The sequence below is a fragment of the Haliotis rubra genome, unplaced genomic scaffold (genome assembly GCF_003918875.1).
Source record: "Haliotis rubra isolate DU_JTF1 unplaced genomic scaffold, ASM391887v1 Scf939, whole genome shotgun sequence".
In the NCBI taxonomy this organism is placed as follows: Eukaryota; Metazoa; Mollusca; class Gastropoda; order Lepetellida; family Haliotidae; genus Haliotis; species Haliotis rubra.
The window spans coordinates 328,688-347,289 of record NW_025767678.1 but is presented as its reverse complement, the minus strand read 5'-3'; the positions used below and the strand labels follow the sequence as shown (position 1 = coordinate 347,289).

The following is an 18,602-nucleotide window of genomic DNA, read 5'->3' as shown; positions in this document are numbered from 1 at the left end:
CTCAGTCACCTAGTATATTAGATATACTCATTCACACTGTACATTAGATTTGCTCAGTCACACAGTACATTAGATATGCTCAGACACACAGTATGTTAGATATACTCAGTCACATTGTAGATTAGATATAGTCAGACAGACAGTATATTAGATATATATACTTAGTCACACAGTATATTAGATATACTTAGTCACGCTATACCTTAGATATACTCATTCACACTATACAGTCAGAAATACTCATTCACACTATATATTAGATATGCTCAGTCACACAGTACATTACATGTGATGATTTATCAACACCAGCTCCGTCAATCTGCAGTCAGGAGGCCGTTGTAAATGTAGTTAATTGGAATATTTACAGATGCAATGATCACTTGAGAAAGAATCAAAGGTCTATATTGTGTTACTGAAACTGAATACTTTGATTTCACCTGAACGGTAATTACAAATATAAACACGGCCACGTCCATCTACACAAACTCCTTGCGGGAACAAGACACCATCATCTTCCGTGAGTATGTTTCTGACAAACTGTCTTGACTCTGTAAGATGAACAACAGTATGTTGATAGTAGTCAGTAACCAGGATGTCACCTGTACTGGTACTTGTGATACCACGTGGATATCCCAGTGTTGTGCGTCCTGGTGTAGGGAAGGTGAACACAACGTCCCCTTCAGCTGTCAGGCACAGGACACGCTTCGAACCTCTATCCGACACAAGGATGTTTCCTGTTCTTGTTGTACAAAGAAAGGAAGGAGATTGTATGATTTCCTTTCTGCTACCTACAGTGTTCATCGACTTTATGACGTTTCCTCTCATGTCCAGAATATCCACACATCTTTCAGAACCTGCTGCTAGTGTTGATGGTGTCAGAGACGTTATACCCCGGTACTGCTTGCTGGTTGTGATTGTCGACAGCAGCACCAGGTCAGGGTTCACTTTAACTGTTACAATCTGCCTCCTATGCATCACAGTGACAGCCACCTGGTTGTGTTTCAGCCTTGTTACACCCCACGGTGAACCCCCCAGTTGGAGCTTGCTGTGACGTCGTTGTTTGTTCCTGGTGTAGAAGGACTTCACACTGTTGTTGTCGTAGTCTGTTAGAACCAATGTGTATGTACCATTCACCGGAAACACCGTTACGTCAACAGGGTATACTTCATACTCGTCTCCTGCTACACTAGCGTTAATGGAGTCTTGTAAGGTCCAGCACTTTACCAGGGTCTTGTGACACAGGGGCTGCATACCGTCATACTGGACATCTATCTCACCCAGCTGTAGAACGTCCAGTGCTCTTCTCAGCCTGTCTGTACATGTGTTGTGTATGAACATGATCCTGGCTATTCTACCCCTCTTCTTCACGTCTACGTCTCCGACAGTATCCACATCACCGGCATCACATCCCTGATACATCTCATAAACGTCCATATCACACTCAGATTGTAGAGTCTGCTCTATCAGCTCAGCCTGTTGTCGGTACATCTGTATTGATATTTCACCCGACTTTATGTCGGCTGTCATTTGTTCAATGTGCTTTTCAGAAACTTCTTTCAGTTCCTCTAGGAGTTTACTTTCCATGAGCGTTATCGTCTCTCTAGCTTTGCTACCAACAGATTTGATGCCCTGTTCTATTTTTGCATATCTATCTTTTTCACTAGTGACGTCCACTTTTACTGCATCAACTTCTGCTTCCATTTCCATTTTCTTCGTCAAAATAGTGTCCTTCTTATTCAACAGCTGGGACTTCAATGCAGGTAATTCCGACGCCAATGTGACAACTGACTCACATTTCCTGTGATAGATAACACAACAGGTGTGACAGGTGACTTTCTTGCAATCTTTGCACAGGAATTTGATGTTTTCACCTTTGTGTTCTTTACACTTGATGTTTCGTTTCCTTGGGATAACGGCCTCACCAGACAGGTCAGTTGTATCGTGATGACGAGTGGCTGAGATGAGACTGTGCGCCCTAGCACATGCGTGACACAGGGCGTCATCGCACACCGAGCACCACACAGTTGCTAGAGTTGTCTCCCCTTCGCGATGACAGCACGTGCAGTTCTTCGTATCTGGAGAAAACATGGTTGAGGACAAGCGGCCAGCATTATATCACCGAGTGTTTGTGCTCACATCTATCTATATAAGGGCGGTGGGATAAATTAAATTCACCCAATCTATCTATATATGTAATGGCAAAGAATGTTCATGTTTTGTCAAAGGTTATTACTACTTAATATTAGTGTAAGCTACTTCACAACACGAGATAAAGTACAAACATCTGCTAGACTTACTTAAAAATTCAGGAACTCAAGTGAATAGACTGACACATTGAAAACTGGGCATCACCTAAATGTCTCATTTCCACTTCGACCAAGTGATTTCTGAGACAGACATGCAGTATTACCACATCCATGGGTATTGTGTAGGTACAAATTGAAACACGTATCCATAAATAATGAGTGTATTCAAAATAACACGTAGATTTAAAAAGGGCATAGTACACATTTCAGTAAGGAGTTGTCTTGCCTTTGCAAAGGCTAAAGGGCCAGCGTGTCTTATTGGGACGACTACAAACATTACGACCAGAGCCGAGTCTTTAACAGATCGTAGGTCTAACTGCACGTGTTTATTATTCCTTCTGTTAAGTGTGGTGCAAGACACACCCAATAGACCACCATGCATTGCTGCAACCAGTGCAGCTTTCATCCTTACCTTTACATCCGGGGCCAAAAGAGTCTAGCAGTCCCTGGATGACAAAGCTCGGTGTCACGTCATCCGCCCACTCATCTATTGGTCTCTCAGGGGCACTCACTTTCGTCATCTTGCTGCAGAAAGGACACAGCAGAGACTTGGCACTGATGGCATCTGGTTTGGTTTTTGTGTAGTTTACCACACATTTCCGACAGAATGTGTGATAACAGACAAGGGTGCATGGATTGTCAAATACTTCTGTACATATGGTGCATGTGAGGAAATGTTGCTGCAGTTTCTGAGACGTCGCCATCTGCAAACAGAAGATGCAGATGTAATACATGATAATAATAATATATAAACGATAGCAGGTGTTCATTTCAAATTTGTAAATATACCAGTGCTTCCACAGATGACAAGCGTCGCAGATGAATATCTAAAATTCTAGTCTATTTCTCAGTGATTATGTATAATCCCTGAAAATTTCAGTGGTTATGTATAATCACTGAGTGAATCAGACATTATACATACTCCTTTTTTTCCATATTCACTGTAAGATATATAAGGGGAAAACTCAAGCATCAAAGGACAAGTTCACCTGCAGTCAATATCTAATAAAGCACACGTGACACATATGGTTTTACCCTTGCTGCCCAGGGGTTCTTTACCTTAACAAGAACTAGTTTAGTCCAGTTTTACTTATTTAGTACAAAAAGACAACTTTATCAGTTACCACATCATAATGACATGTTCATGAAATTCTTGAAATAACTTGGAGTTAGGTGATTACTTCTCACACGGATTACCAAGTTATGTCTATATTGGCATGTATGGCCTATTTAAAATGATGAGTTTGATTAATGATTATTTAATCGCCAACACGTGACGTCATCAATAGATAAGCCTCTCACGTGACCCATACTCTGGTTGCTAAGACCTCATCAATGGATAATCCAACCATCTCGTTATCCTGTACCACATCATTTATTGAAAAGACGTTTAACGTAAGATGACATGAAAATAATGTAACAGAGACTACAACCCAGTCTATGTAGGTTGAAATGTTTGAGTAACTGTACTTAGTCATCTTCAAAGTTATCTCTGAGTATATACGTATGTCCCGGCTGCTAGGTTTTGACGGGGAACCAATGTTGATGAGGCCCTGACCTCGCTGTACCAAGTGTGTCTAGTTATCTGTTTGTTTTAACGTCTGATCAGCCAATCAATTTACTTGATGATTTATGTTTACTTTTGTGTGTCTTTGTTTCTGTAACAACTCCTGTCAAAAATAGTCAGAACTTGGTAAGTAAGTAACTTGTGAGAAGTAATCCTCAAATTCCAAGTAACATGAATTTCATGAACAGTGTAAGGAGGATGTGGTCACTGATAAAGTTACGCCTCTTTTTGTACTAAATAAGTAAAACTGGATTAAACCATTTCCTGTTAAAGGTAAAGATTGATTGATTGAGTTTAGTTTAGTCTTACGCCGCTTTTAGCAATTTTCCAGCAATACCAGGGCGGGGGACGCCATAAAAGGGCTCCACACATTGTGCCCATGTGGTTAAAGATAAAGAAACTATACTGCAAAACATATGACCTTATGAGGGTACAAAGAGACAAGAGTTGTCATAGTAACACGTCATGTGATTGACATCATTCTTACGTTGATATAGAAATATCATCCGATGGCAGGTGACCAGATGGTGGACACACGAACACATGCAGACACCAAGTTGCGGGTATAGTAACGTGCAGCATCATTGGACAAAATACTGTGACTACATGAATTGGGGGCCCAGTTCACCCAGCTGGAAATGGGTACCTTGTGAGGTAACAGGCTGCATGAGTTGAATACTCCCCAGGGAGTTGAGTTGGTTAAAACAATGCCAAAAAAAAGACATCCGTTGATCAAGGGAACACTCCAGTGCCTTGTGCATTTACTAGTTGCGTGGATATGTGTGCTATATAAATATCCTATAATAATAATGATTCATTTCTATGTTGTCACTTGTTCTCACATTCCCATATCGTCTATCTATTACTGTTGAAAAGGAGACAAAAAAATCACTCTTGTCAATATTGTGTACATAACCATTGATAAATGGATATAGGGAATCACGTGCATACTGATAAGAATTGGTTTTTCATGACGCCACCTAACAACCCAAGTATGGTGTCACCCCTATACAACATGTAAACTTTAATACGTTTAGATTATATAATATTTTTTAGTTTGGTCTTGTCCCCCTGTAAAGGCTTTTCATATTACTATTATTCCAATTGGTGCATTTACGTTTATTGTCGCGTATATGATGTACTGGCCAAGATTGCAAAACTCATTTCCAAAACGAAAGCAAGCTGTAAGAAATTTCCCAACAAATGCAATAACACTTGACACTATGCACCGACACTGTCTCAAAACTGTGTTATATGTACATATGATAGACATAGTAATTAACTGGCGTCAGTGTATAGGTGAGTCTACACACCAACTTGTTTGAGGTGAGGGTAGTCGGTTCCCTCAGTGGGAAGGTCACACACAGGAAGAACAACACCATGGCTGAAATTTTAGACTATTACCACCGTATTATTTCACCCCTGGTCGTTCAATCACGGCGTACCGACGTATTTCTATCTTAACATTGTTAGAATTGAAATGAAACATGAAATCTGGCAAATATCGCCAGCAACCCCACTTACCTTAACTTCCTCGTTCCACCGAGTCGGTGTAGAGTTAGATTGTACTGGTTAACGACGGGTTATCCCCGAGCACGCCAACCAACCGTTATTGAGATCTAGGTTGCGAATATATTTGCTTAAGGGAAAGCATGTAGGCGGCAGGGGTCGGAGTTGTTACGGGAATAACACGATATTGCACACAGCGCTTTGTCGTTGCTTTCATTTTGCGCGTCGTTTCATTCGAATACAGGAGTATGTAATCTGATTTCAAACCTTTCTTTAAACTTCACACCTGAATGTTTCGCGAAAACCGTAGTACATAGAGGCCGTGTAGGGGGAAGGAGAAGCATAGTGGTTATGGTCCGGCCCGTCACGCCCGAGGTCGGGTTCGAAGCCCCACGTAGATAAAATGTGTGGAGCCCATTTCTGGTTTCTTCAGGGGTGATCTGTTTCTAGTACCTGATCATGTTGACGATCTACTATATTACAGAGCAAAACAACAACAAACCTAGTTCGTGATGAAAGCAAGTTTTAATTAACATCTGCACTGAAACAGGTCCTAGGCTTGGCGAAACCCACATGCACGAGATACCACATAATTGGGCACAGCAGAATTCTGGCATGACCTTGACACATCTTGTATCTTGACTCATCTGCATTGTTACATGTAGTCAATGTTCATTTCGACTTTTAACTTTGGCTAGTTGGGTCTCTCCCCATATTCTGTCCACGCCAAGTCCCATCCATACGTGATTACTACACCGTTCTCTTATAATGAATTCCATAGGCCTATTTTCCAACACAGTACAGAATCAAATTACATTATCCTTTAAAGACTGTAGCAACTCGCCTTATCACCTGCTGTCTTAAATACAACTGTGGACACACGTGGTGTCTCACGGACACGTCTACATAATTATGGCTGGAGACACATCTTAATGAAATATTCACTGAAAACAGGCTCCTGGATCAATATAAAGATCAGGCTCACTAAAACTAGACCCAAGGCTTGATTGGGGATCCATGCCGAACTGTTTCTGGGGTTTTTTATGTTGATTTTTGAATCCCAACCTATGACCTGGATAAGATCTATGCAAAGCTAGCGGAAAAGGAAGTCACTTTTGAAATAAGGTTTTGAAATTTTGTGAATTTATCATTCCTGGTTATTTGTGTTGAAATGGCTGAATTCCTCATAATTTGTGTGAGTGTTTCGGGGGTTGAAAGGTTTATTGGTTGAAGGTTTGTTGGTCGAGAGGATGGTTGATTGAGAGATTGTTTGTTTGGTGAAGTGGTTGATTGAATGAGGGAGTGGACAATGCGTTTGTATTGTTTTGCGATGTGGGTGTATGGCTAAGCCTCTTCGTATTCATGGAATATCAACTCAAAGTCTAAATTGTTTAATGCAGAACTCCACTGTAACAACACGGTTCCAACACATACATGAAAGTCACTTGCGACTTGATGAAACATTCATGAGACAAAGATGTAACTGCGTTGAAACTCAAGCAGAACCTAGCGTAGTAATAGATTAAAGTGATTTGAAACGTTAGGTGAAACTTTCCTGGCGAATACAGACTTTTACCTGCTCTTTTACTGCAAAATAAATCTTCAAAATTATCTCTTCATGACGCAGACCGCGTGGCTTCCTTTTAACCGTCAACTTCCGCTCATAATGTCCCCAATTAGAGTTATCCCCCTTGATACCAAAATTACTGTGAGCGGTGAGTTGCACTCAACTTAATAAAACTTAATGTCTCTGAATAACTGATTCCAATACTCCGGGAGGACAAGCGTCGCTGCGATCAGTGTCTGTCTAGAATCATCTAAAACTAAAGTCACTCTTTTGAAAATATTACTGGAACTAAAATCATTTGCAACACGAACTTGAATCCTCCATCTCTGAAAACCTGTCGACTGGAACAAGCAACGCAAGACGCTGCACACTGCGAGAGACTGTAGTGTCCTTCACTCCAGTATACACCGACTGTTTTTCACCTTGTTTAGGGTTCTTGTAGGTCACTCTGCGCACTTTGCCGTCACTGCCGGGGAACACTTCCTTTATCAATCCCAGCCTGTAGTCTCCGCGTAGAACACTTTTGTCTGCAACAAGAACTACATCACCTGGCTTGAGATTGCGTTGAGACGTTGACCATTTCTGTCGGACAACAGACTCTGATGCTGACAAATCTGCTGAAGGCTAAGAGGAATGAGTGTGTGTCGTAGTCAAGCACACCATCTTGTAGCAAGGTATGTGAATATTACTCCATGAGCCTTCCCACTTGTACGTTTGTGAACTTCACCTCGTATCTTAGATGGTCCAAACAAAATTGGATGATTGAATGGTGTACAAAACGTCAACCTCGCTTCTGGAAGGGGGTCCATTTCCTTGGAGAGTAACGTTGGCTCCCTTAACTTACACAACTGACAGTTTGCCTTCACACTGTTTGCCAGTTTGTCTCCATGACGAACCAAATAGTGTTGTCTGAATCTGGCAAGTGTAGCGTTTCTTCCTCTGTGTCCTGCTTCATGGGCCTTCTTCATGTAGAGCCTTGCAACATAGTGGCATGCAGGTAGGAGTTTCTGTATTGTCGAGTCTGATGTCATGGCGTTGAACCTTCTCATGCGTTCCCCGACAGTCCATATGTCATCATCACTGAATTCAACATTGAGCCTTTTTGTAGGTCTTCAAGGATTGTTGCAATGAACTTTTCTGCTTCACGGAGGTCTTTTGGGGTAACATTCATTTGATGGCCACCTTTGAATGACTTGTACCTGAGTACATTCATTTACATTTACATTTACATTGATATACATTTATATAGCGCAAATATCCAGTCTTGAGAAGACTGCTCAAGAGCGTTGCTGAACTCCGTATGCAATGCTGAACAAATGAGTTTTTAATCTGGATTTGAAAGTACTGAATGTCTGTACTGATCGAAGAGAGAGAGGTAATTTGTTCCACAAAGCTGGGCCGACAAACCTGAAAAGAACTTTCACCATTATGTCTTGGTCCGGCAGACTACAGTCTGGCACATGTGTTGTTGTGATGACCTCAGATGGCGTGTTGGCTGATATTCTTGCACAAGGTCTGAGAGATAAACTGGTGCCGAGTTGTGCAAGGCTTTGAACATCAATACCAATATTTTATAATGGATACGTTGTCGGATGGGTAACCAGTGCAATGTCACCAGAACAGGTGTTATATGCTCTGCCTTCTTTGTGGGTGTCACAACTCGGGCAGCTGAGTTCTGGACTCTCTGTAACTTGCTCAGAAGATATTCTGGAATCCCCTGCAGCAGAGCATTGCAGTAGTCCAACCGAGATACTACATATGCTTGCATCAATGTGGCAGCAGTTTGCTGGTTGATGTTCTTCCTGATTAAGCCTATGTTGGGGATGAAATAGTAGGCATTCTTGCACATTTTATTGACGTGCTTTTAAAGGCTAATAGTGCTGTCAAATATCACCCCAAGATTGCTCTGATTGATCAGTGGGTTCAATGATACACTCATTAATTTCGATGTCGCTTCCATCGCTGAGTATGACAAGACTTGGCTTTCCAATTGCATCATCTGGGCGTAAACACCTGTCATACTTCACATTTTTTATTTCAAACATAGATTTGAAGAACTTGATCCACTTCCCCTGGAGACTCTGAGGGAGTGCCTCATCCCATTGCCGTTGCAATATCCATGTGCCTCTCAAGTACATCTTTGCGAAAAGTGTTAATGGGCTTAAGAAACCCAGAGGATCATGAATGGTCATGACTTGTTCAAGGACCATTCTTTTTGTGAGTCTATCTGGTATACCTCTTGGGGCGTCTGTCTCTTCCAAGTTGGGACCAGTCCGTTGAGCTTTCTTCTTCTGTGAGAAGTTCAGTGTTACTTTAATTTCCATCAGATCTTCTCCAGGATTCAAACCCATGCCCAATACTCGTAGGTGCTCCTTTGTTCCTTTGAGCAGCATTTTGGATTCAGATTTTCCCTTTGGAGCTTCAAGATCCTCTCCTTGTCCACTGAACTGCCAACACTTGACTTGAAAACCACCTTTGCCCAGCATACTTTCCGCTTCCTCTGATATCTGTTTGCTTCTACAATGTCTCTGAATGAATCAACGAGATCATCAGCATAACTTGACTTGAGAAGTTAACTTGGACTTTCCTCCTGAAACATATCAGCAGTCTTGTACATGGCTTCTGTGCTTATCGCCGGAGCTGGTTTATCCCCCATGTTGACACGTTCAATGATGTATGGTTTCCTATCAGTTTCCAGATTTCTCCATAAGAAACGATGACAATGTTGTTCAAGTGATTCCATGTAAATGAAGTTGAATATCTTCCTGGTGTCTCCTAGCTACTACTGCAACGGCGTCTTCTCGCCACCTTAGCAAAAGTCCAACATTGTTGTTCAGGTAGCAGTCTTGGCTTTTGGCAAGACAGCTGTTGAGAGAGATGCCTTTTATGACTTGGCTTCAATTAAACACAATCCGTGTTTGTGACTTTCGGTTCATAATGCTAAGTGATTGATATAAAACGTGGGTCCAGTCCAGCTTTCTGACTCTTCTGTGGAAAGTTTTCTGGCCACACCCCTGTCCACCATATCTTTAATCTGTAGACAGTAGGTTGATGCCCAGTGTGGATCATTCTTCACTTTACATTCAGTGTTCAGGAGTGTCTGGTAGGCTACATTGTAGCTGTCTGGCTGTACTTGTGAGTGAGTGAGTGAATATTTAACGTCACATCGGCAATATTTAAGCCGTACCGTGACGAAAACAATTTATACATTACACAAAAATGAATACATTGTGAAGAGTTAAACCTGTCAACGATGGACAGTAAAAACACTAGAGTATCACAGATATGAACATAAAACTAGCATGTAAAACTAAAACAGTGTAATTAAAGAAAACAATACAATATAAAACACGGGCTATAGATCGCCAGCATCTGAAGGCAGATCACCATACTAGGAACGACGGGGACTTACATTACTTTTGCTACCTGCATGGAGCCTAGCTGGATTTACACCATCCCTTCAGCCGCTGGCTATTGTAGGATAATTTGGCCGAAATTTAAAAGAACAAAAATACTACGTTTAAAAACCTGGTACGTGAAAATTTTACTTTGAAAGTTTTGGGGACTTACGAACCCTCGCAGGAGGATAATAATTTTACGCTACTTCCATCCCCTTTGAGGGTACAGCCACAAACAATCTAAGTTGATAATTTGAACTACCAATTATAAAACTATATCTATTTACAAAACATCTATCAAAATTCATTGAACAAATCTATTTCTTTTAAAAATTCAATGATTAAATGATAATTAACTATATTAAAAAAATCCTTTACTGTTTTGATATTGAAATAGTTATCCCTTATGATGGAGAATTCAACACAGTCCAGCAGGACATGCTTGACCGTGGTTTTCTCATCACAAGGGATACAAAACGGATGATCCTCACCTTTCAATAGGTATGCATGAGTATATCTTGTGTGGCCAATACGACATCGTCGTATGATGACCTCTTCAAATCTGGACTGACAACCCAAGTAGGTATATCCAATATACGACTTTATATCATGTAATTTATTCATACCCACTTGAGTGTCCCACTTCTTCTGCATCAGATCACGGATGTACGATCTAATAGAAGCTTTGTAATCAGAGTATGGAATAAGAAGTGGTGTCACAGATTTGTTGAGTGCTGCCTTAGCAGCAAAATCGGCCATAGTGTTACCAGATATTCCAACATGGCTGGGTAACCAACAGAGGACGATGTCATATTGGCCAGTAGCAAGCTCATTGTATAATTATATTTTTTTCTATTAAAAGTGGATGTTTGCAAGAAAGATTTTTGATAGCCTGAAGACACGAAAGAGAGTCGGAAAATATCATATACTGTTTATATTTAGGGTGTTTTTTCATATATTTAAGAGCTGTTAATATGGCGTTAGCTTCTGCTGAAAATAGAGCTATTATTCGGTAATCGGGAAGATATTGTTCTGCATCCGATGACAGTGGCACATACCACCGCGCCACCATCCTTGGACCCATCTGTAAATAAGCATTTATATGTATTATATTTACTTTTTAATTGATAATATTCTTGTTTATATTGTAAGTCATTAGTTTCTGATTTTTTAAATTAAGTGAGTGTTAGGTCGACTTGTGGCCTAACCAATTGCCAAGGAGGAGAAGAAAGAAGACGGGAAGGAGATATATTTTCCAGCTCAATGCCGGCAGCAGTACTGGTTTGACTCTTAATCCCAGAGGCGGAACAAGAGAAGACTTTTTGTTGTACAGTTCCTCAAGAAGAGGGTTGAAAACACAGTTAAATGCAGGTTAGACTCGTTAGAATATAGTTTTGTTATATGCTGCAAGGATAATTTTATACGTTGTTGTGTAAGAGATGGCTCATCGGCCTCAACACAGAGACTGTCAACAGGAGAAGTTCTAAAGGATCCAAGACATAGTCTTAGACCTTGATGGTGGACAGAATCAGGAATTTTAATGTTTCTTTTGCAGACTCCACCATATACGATGCAGCCGTAATCGAGCTTCGAACGTACCAGTGATCGATATAGATGTAGGAGGGTAATTTGATCCCTTCCCCACTTAGAATTGGAAACGACTTTCAACAAGTCAAGTGCCTTCAGGCATTTATTTTTGAGACATTTGATATGCGGAAGAAAAGTTAAATGGGAGTCGAAAATAAGGCCCAAGAACTTGGCCTCCTTCACAACTTTGATGGGAGTGCCATTTCAAGATAGTTCTGGGTCCTTATAAGGCTTATTATAAGTGTAGACAATTAGTTTTTGACTTGGGAAATTTAAAGCTGTTTTCAAGACACCATTTATTTATTTTGTTTAAACACAACATCAGTTGCCTTTCAGTAGTATGCATATTCTTATCCCGACAAGAAATATTTAAATCATCCACAAATAGTGATCCATCGATGGAATCGTTTAAAACCTTGGATAAGCTGTTAATCTTAATGCTAAATAAAGTGACAGACAAAATGCTTCCTTGTGGGACATCCTGATCCTGATTGTAATGGTCAGACAGGGTTGAACCCACTCAGACTTGAAATTGTCTGTCTGATAAAAACTGTCATATAAAAAGAGGTAAACGACCCCTCAAACCAAAATCATGCAAATCCTTCAAAATGCCATGCTTCCAGGTGGTATCGTACGCTTTATCGAGATCAAAGAATATCGATACAGCAAGTTGTTTATTTACTATTGCATTTTTAACAAAGGATTCTAAACGTAACAAATGATCAATGGTACTACGATTTGTCCTGAAACCACATTGAATATTGGTTATAAGGTTATTCGTTTCAAGATACCATGTTAATGTATTGTTTCTATGGTTTTACAGACTCAGCTGGTTAGAGATATAGGTCTGTAATTTGTTGGATCAGTATGATCCCTGCCAGGTTTTGGTATTGGGACTACAATGGCATTACGCCATGACGGAGGAAAATTACCAGACGTCCATATTTGATCAAATATTTCTAAAAGTGTCAAAAGATTCAGGCAAATGTTTCAGTAGCTGATAATGGATATAATCATCACCCGCTGCAGTATCCTGAGCTTGCTCAAGAGCTGTGTGAAGCTCATGTAATGCGAGCACTTCATTGTAATCTTCACCGTTATGTGAATCAAAATTAACTTTTGTCTTTTCCTGTTGTTTCTGATATCTCTGAAACTCAGGAACATAATTTGTCGACGATGGCAAAAGTTTCGCCAATTTTATTTGCAATGTCAGATTTATCAGTTATTTAATTGTCACCATCTTTAAGATAGTGGACAGCAGATTTTGAACCTTTGCCTTTTATTCGCTGAACCATGTTCCACACCTTAGACATGGGTGTGCGTGAACTTATTTTGTTTCTCCAAGATTGACGCTTGTTTTGTTTATATGTACAGTAGGATGTCGGCGGAAATATTTTTTCGCTTTCTGCCTATGTTTCCTGGCTTCTTTGCAATCACTGTTAAACCATGGTTTACGAATATGAGGAGTTGCAGAGGACTTAGGAATTGTTTGTTCAGCAATTTCATTGAGTTCAGCGGAAAACAACTGTATGGGATCTGATACATTTTCCAAATTGTCAGGTACTAATTTGTCCACACACATTGTTTCAAACAAGGACCAGTTGGCCTTGGAAAAATTCCAACGTGATAAAGGTGGATCATCATCCCGTTTTTATAGCTTTTAGGATAGTAGGGAAGTGATCGCTTCCACAAAGGTCGTCATGAACAGACCAATCAAATTCGTTGTAGACATTTGCATCTGCGAGGGACAGATCAAGTGAAGAATAGGTTCCTGTAGCAGGGTGTAAATAAGTGCTTGAGTCATCATTAAACACACATAAATTATTATCTTCAATGATCTTGCCTTTATTGATGGTATTTGTACCTCCCCATAGAGGGTTGTGCCCGTTCAAATCGCCCATAATGATACAGGGCTTAAGTAGCTGATCATACAAAGTCTGAAGATCAGATTGTCGAAGAGCAGATGAAGGTGGAATGTACAGTGTGCATATGGTAAATGCAATTTGCAAAGTAAGGAGAATAGCTACGGCTTGAAGATTAGTTTTCAGGTGAACGTCACTACGAATGACATTATTTGTGACTAGTATAGTAGCACCTCCAGTTGCTTTATCCCCTGGAAGAGAAAATGAGTGATGACACTTGTACTGCCTAAAATCAAATGTATCAGTATGTTTGAGATAAGTTTCTTGTAGACAGAATGCTGACGGTTTAATATCCTGAATTAACAATTGTATACTGAGTCAAACAAGAAACATGACAAAATGTAATTTGAACAATAATGAATAATTTTTCTCTGATGATACATCTATGTATCCGAAATGGGATCCCTATCTTTCGACTCTAGAAAAACGTTAGCAAAACCCACTCAAACCCATCCATTCGTCGTGCAAATGACGTTAGTGCCAAATCAGGTTTTGCACGTGTTTGCATTGGCCTCAAGAATTGAAAAAACACGTTTAAACCACAGTTCTAACGGTACTTGAAATGCCACGATTGTCAAATGTGCAACGTGAACGTGCCGTTGGCATGTTGCAAGCGGGAAGATCAGTTATTGACGTCGCAAGAGCAATGGGATGCAGCCGTCGTACGGTGTATGACTTGCGAGGTCGACTACAACAAACTGGCACCACTTCTGATCGCCCAAGGTCGGGTCGTCCACGTGTGACGTCACGAGCAGAAGACCGTTAAATCGTTCTACGTCACCTACGTGACAGATTTCTGCCGGCTACACGAACCAGGGCTGAGATGTTTAGAGGTCGACTGTCCTCACAGACCATTCGAAATCGGTTGCAGGATGCCAATCTCCATTCTCGACGTCCATATCGTGGGCCAATATTGACGCCGTTTCATCAACGTCAACGTCTGCTGTGGGCCTAACGTCACCTCCGATGGACCCAGAGAGATAGGAATTGAGTCGTCTTTAGCGATGAATCCAGGTTTACCCTCAGATTCGCGGACGGCAGGCATAGAGTCTGGAGACGACGTCGTGAACGGTATGCCCAATGTTGTGTACAGGAAGTCGACAGATTCGGGGACGGAAGTTGCAAGGTGTGGGGTGCTTTCTGTGGGGACAACCGTTCCCGACTTCTGGTCATCCGTGGAAACCTCACAGCTGCTGCTTACCGCGACCAGGTGCTCACCCCTGAACTCGTTCCTTCCATGGCGGCTCATGGCCAAGGTCTACAGTTCCAGCATGATAATGCTCGGCCGCATACCGCGATGTTGACACGAAATTTCCTTCAAAACGCTGGAATCAACGTCATGGACTGGCCATCGAGGTCCCCTGACCTTAATCCAATAGAGCACGTTTGGGATGCACTTGGGAGAAGGCTTCGTGGTCTTAACAACCAACCTCAGAATTTGCAGGAACTTGGCACTGCCTTGCAAGAGCAATGGCGCAGAATCCCCAACCACGTGTTCACAAGCATCAGGCACTCGATGAAGAGACGGTGTTTGGCAGTGGTGAATGCGCGGGGCGGCCATACACGATATTGAACTGAGAAATTTCGCATTTTTATTCTTGTGACTTGACATTCTGTATACCCATGTTTTGGAACGGCGGTGTAGCCTAATGGAACTGATTATGGCACTGTCAGTGTATCGAGTACATCACACAGATCTCAGCAATGAAATGATAACAATTTAACCATCTTACCATCTTTTGTTCTTTTATAGTGCCCTGAAGAAGGAATGTGAAGTTTCTTTTTTGACTCAGTATACTTTATTTCTTGATCACTACATTGATGGTGCAATTTTATGCCAAAATGATTCCGCCTGACATTGGAGGAACATCACTCGTGCATCTGATCTCGCTCGGGGCTGCGGTATCAGTCTTCTCACTCACATCTGTACTACAGTCAGTTGCTGTTGCACTGGTCGGAGAAATGTTAATCACGGCGCTGACCTCGATCTTCTGGCCTTCTGATGTCCGTGTGTAGTTACGATAACCTGCAAAATAAAGAGTTGGATGATAATTTGTAGTATTTGTGTTATTCAAGATATGTCAATTAATTTTGATAATGATTAATTACAATGAATTTTTCTAATCAATTTGTGACCAACATGAACATGACTAAACGATACTATATGAACATATTAACTCAGTCCTCATACGCCCATTTATAAAATTCAAACAAGTTCATTGATACTTATATCTATGTAAGGAGGCAGTATTATTTCTTTCCGCCTCCCGATAAAAAAACCCAAATCTTAAATGGTAATTTTCAAAGTGTTCTCTAATGATTCTATTCTTCAGAACGATAAAATTGTTTTTGATGATGATGTTCGTGATCTCAATCTTGATTAGGTATATGAAAGTATCGATAAATTGATTTTAGAAACACAAATTTCTGATGATGAAATTAAAAATGCGATTACTCATTTAAAGAGTGGTAAGGCAGCTGGACCTGACAACGTTGTGATTGAAATGATCAAATGTTCTCAGGTCGAGTTAATGCCCTTCCTACGCAAATGTTTCAATTCTATATTTGATAGAGGTGTATTTCCAGATAACTGGTCTCGTTCAATTATTGTTCCATTGCATAAAAAAGGAGCTTTAGACACCCCGGATAACTATAGAGGTATATCGTTAATGAGTATTTTAGGCAAGGTATTTGCAACCATATTAAATAACAGAATTTCAAATTGGTCAAATATGAGAAACCTGATTCCTGAATGCCAAGCCGGTTTTAGGAAAAAATATTCAACTGCAGATCATATTTTCACATTATATGCCATAATCCAAAAATGTCATTCACGAAGCAAATTATATGTTGCTTTTGTTGATTTCAAGAAAGCTTTTGACTCTGTAGGTCGTTCCAAATTGTGGTATTGTTAAAAAAAATCTGATTTACAATGTATAATATTCTAAAGTCAATGTATTCTAACATAAAACCGTGTGTACGTTGTGGTGATGATGTAACCGACTTCTTTGATTGTCCCATAGGGTTACGACAGGGCTGTATCTTAAGTCCAATGTTGTTTTCTTTCTTTATAAGTGAACTGTATTACGATATTACAATCTCTGGTAAACACGGCGTTCAAATGTTTCCTGATATGCTTGAAATTTTCATCCTACTTTTTTACTGATGGTGTGATCTTGGTGTCCGATACTATTACTGGCTTACAAAATCAACTCAATATCTTAGAACGTTACACAAACGATTGGAAACTCTCTGTTAATTTCGAGAAAACAAATATTGTAATCTTCAGAAGAGGCGGTCCCGTCGCTTCAAAAGAGAAATGGGTTTTTTTCAATGGCAAGTTACTGACTATCTCTAATCACTATACCTACCTTGGTTTTATGTTTTCTCACACGATGAATTTAAAAAAAAGTGTTCTTGATTTGCTATCACGTGCAAAGAAGGCTTTCATAAATGTTCTGTCTGTTTCTCAGAATATAGGTGCCTTCACTCCAAACATATTTTTCAAACTGTTTGATTCACAAATTCAACCGATTATGCTTTATGGGTCAGAAGTTTGGGGGGTTTCAGCGTCAAGAATGTCTTGAGAAACTTCATCTCTTAGCTTGTAAAAGATTTCTAAACGTTGGACAAGCAACGCCAAATTGTATGGTTTATGGGGAATGTGGGAGATATCCAGTTTATATAAATTCACAAATCAGATGTTTGAAGTATTGGCTTAAGATTCTGGAAATGCATGAACAACGAATACCTAAAATAGCTTATAATATGCTTGTTCATCTTGATAACATGGGCAAGTGAGTGAGTTAAGTTTTACGCCACACTCAGCATTATTCCAGCTATATGGTGGCGGTCTGTAAATAATCGAGTCTGGACCAGACAATCCAGTGATCAACAGCATGAGCATCGATCTGCGCAATTCGGAACCGAGTAACATGGGCAAGACAACTTGGGCTTCACATATTAGAAATCTTTTATTTTCTGATGGCCTTGGATTTGCATGGTTAAATCAGACAGTGGGTAATGTAACTTTGTTTCTTAAAAGTTTCCGAGAACAGTCAGTTAATATGTTCCATCAAGAATGGCATTCGACTCTCGAAAATAGTTCAAGGTATGATCTATATAGGTCCTTTAAGAGCCTTATCCAACAAGAAATATATTTATCTGTATTGACATCAAGAAATATCAGACGCACATTTGTTCAGCTCCGACTAGGTTTATTAGATGTAAGTATTAATAAAGGAAGAAGATTGTCTATAGAAAGAAATATGAGAATTTGTCCATTATGCACTTCATCTATTGAAGATGAAATTCATTTTATATTTGTATGTCCATATTATGATGATCTTAGAAGAAAATATATTTCAAGTAATTATCTATCAAATATCCAACGATAGCCTTTCTCTCGATTCTCACTTCCAGAAATGAAACTGTAATCCGTAACCTTTCTCTATTTGTAAAACATGCTGTTGTCTTGAGAAATGATAGCTTATCTAAGCAATAACCATTATAATTGGCATTGTATTATATACTGTAGTTATGTATATGTATGCAACTCCTTGTATATGGGCCGGAGGCCTTGAATACAATAAACTTGACTTGACTAAAAAATAGTTTCATGTTGTCAATTCAAAAGGATTAAGCATGAACTGTGTACATTTGTTAATACGAAACAACTTACCTTAAACACTCCTGTGCCCAGTTCGTTCCATTATGAGTTGTTCGGGGATCCCTTTCTCGAAGAGT

At 40.1% G+C, this 18,602-nt stretch overlaps 1 protein-coding gene across 1 annotated transcript; it reads right to left on the bottom strand.

Annotated features, from left to right (window-relative positions):
* Nucleotides 1-10: 10 nt before the first annotated feature.
* On the bottom strand, nt 11-9,435 carry LOC124264710. Its single transcript, XM_046699476.1, has 5 exons — nt 9,186-9,435; nt 7,261-7,476; nt 2,962-3,010; nt 2,719-2,831; nt 11-2,075 (listed from the first exon to the last, which is right to left on the bottom strand). The coding sequence occupies exons 1-5, from the start codon at nt 9,433-9,435 to the stop codon at nt 400-402; spliced, it is 2,304 nt and encodes a 767-aa protein (XP_046555432.1). The 3' UTR covers nt 11-399.
* Nucleotides 9,436-18,602: the final 9,167 nt, after the last annotated feature.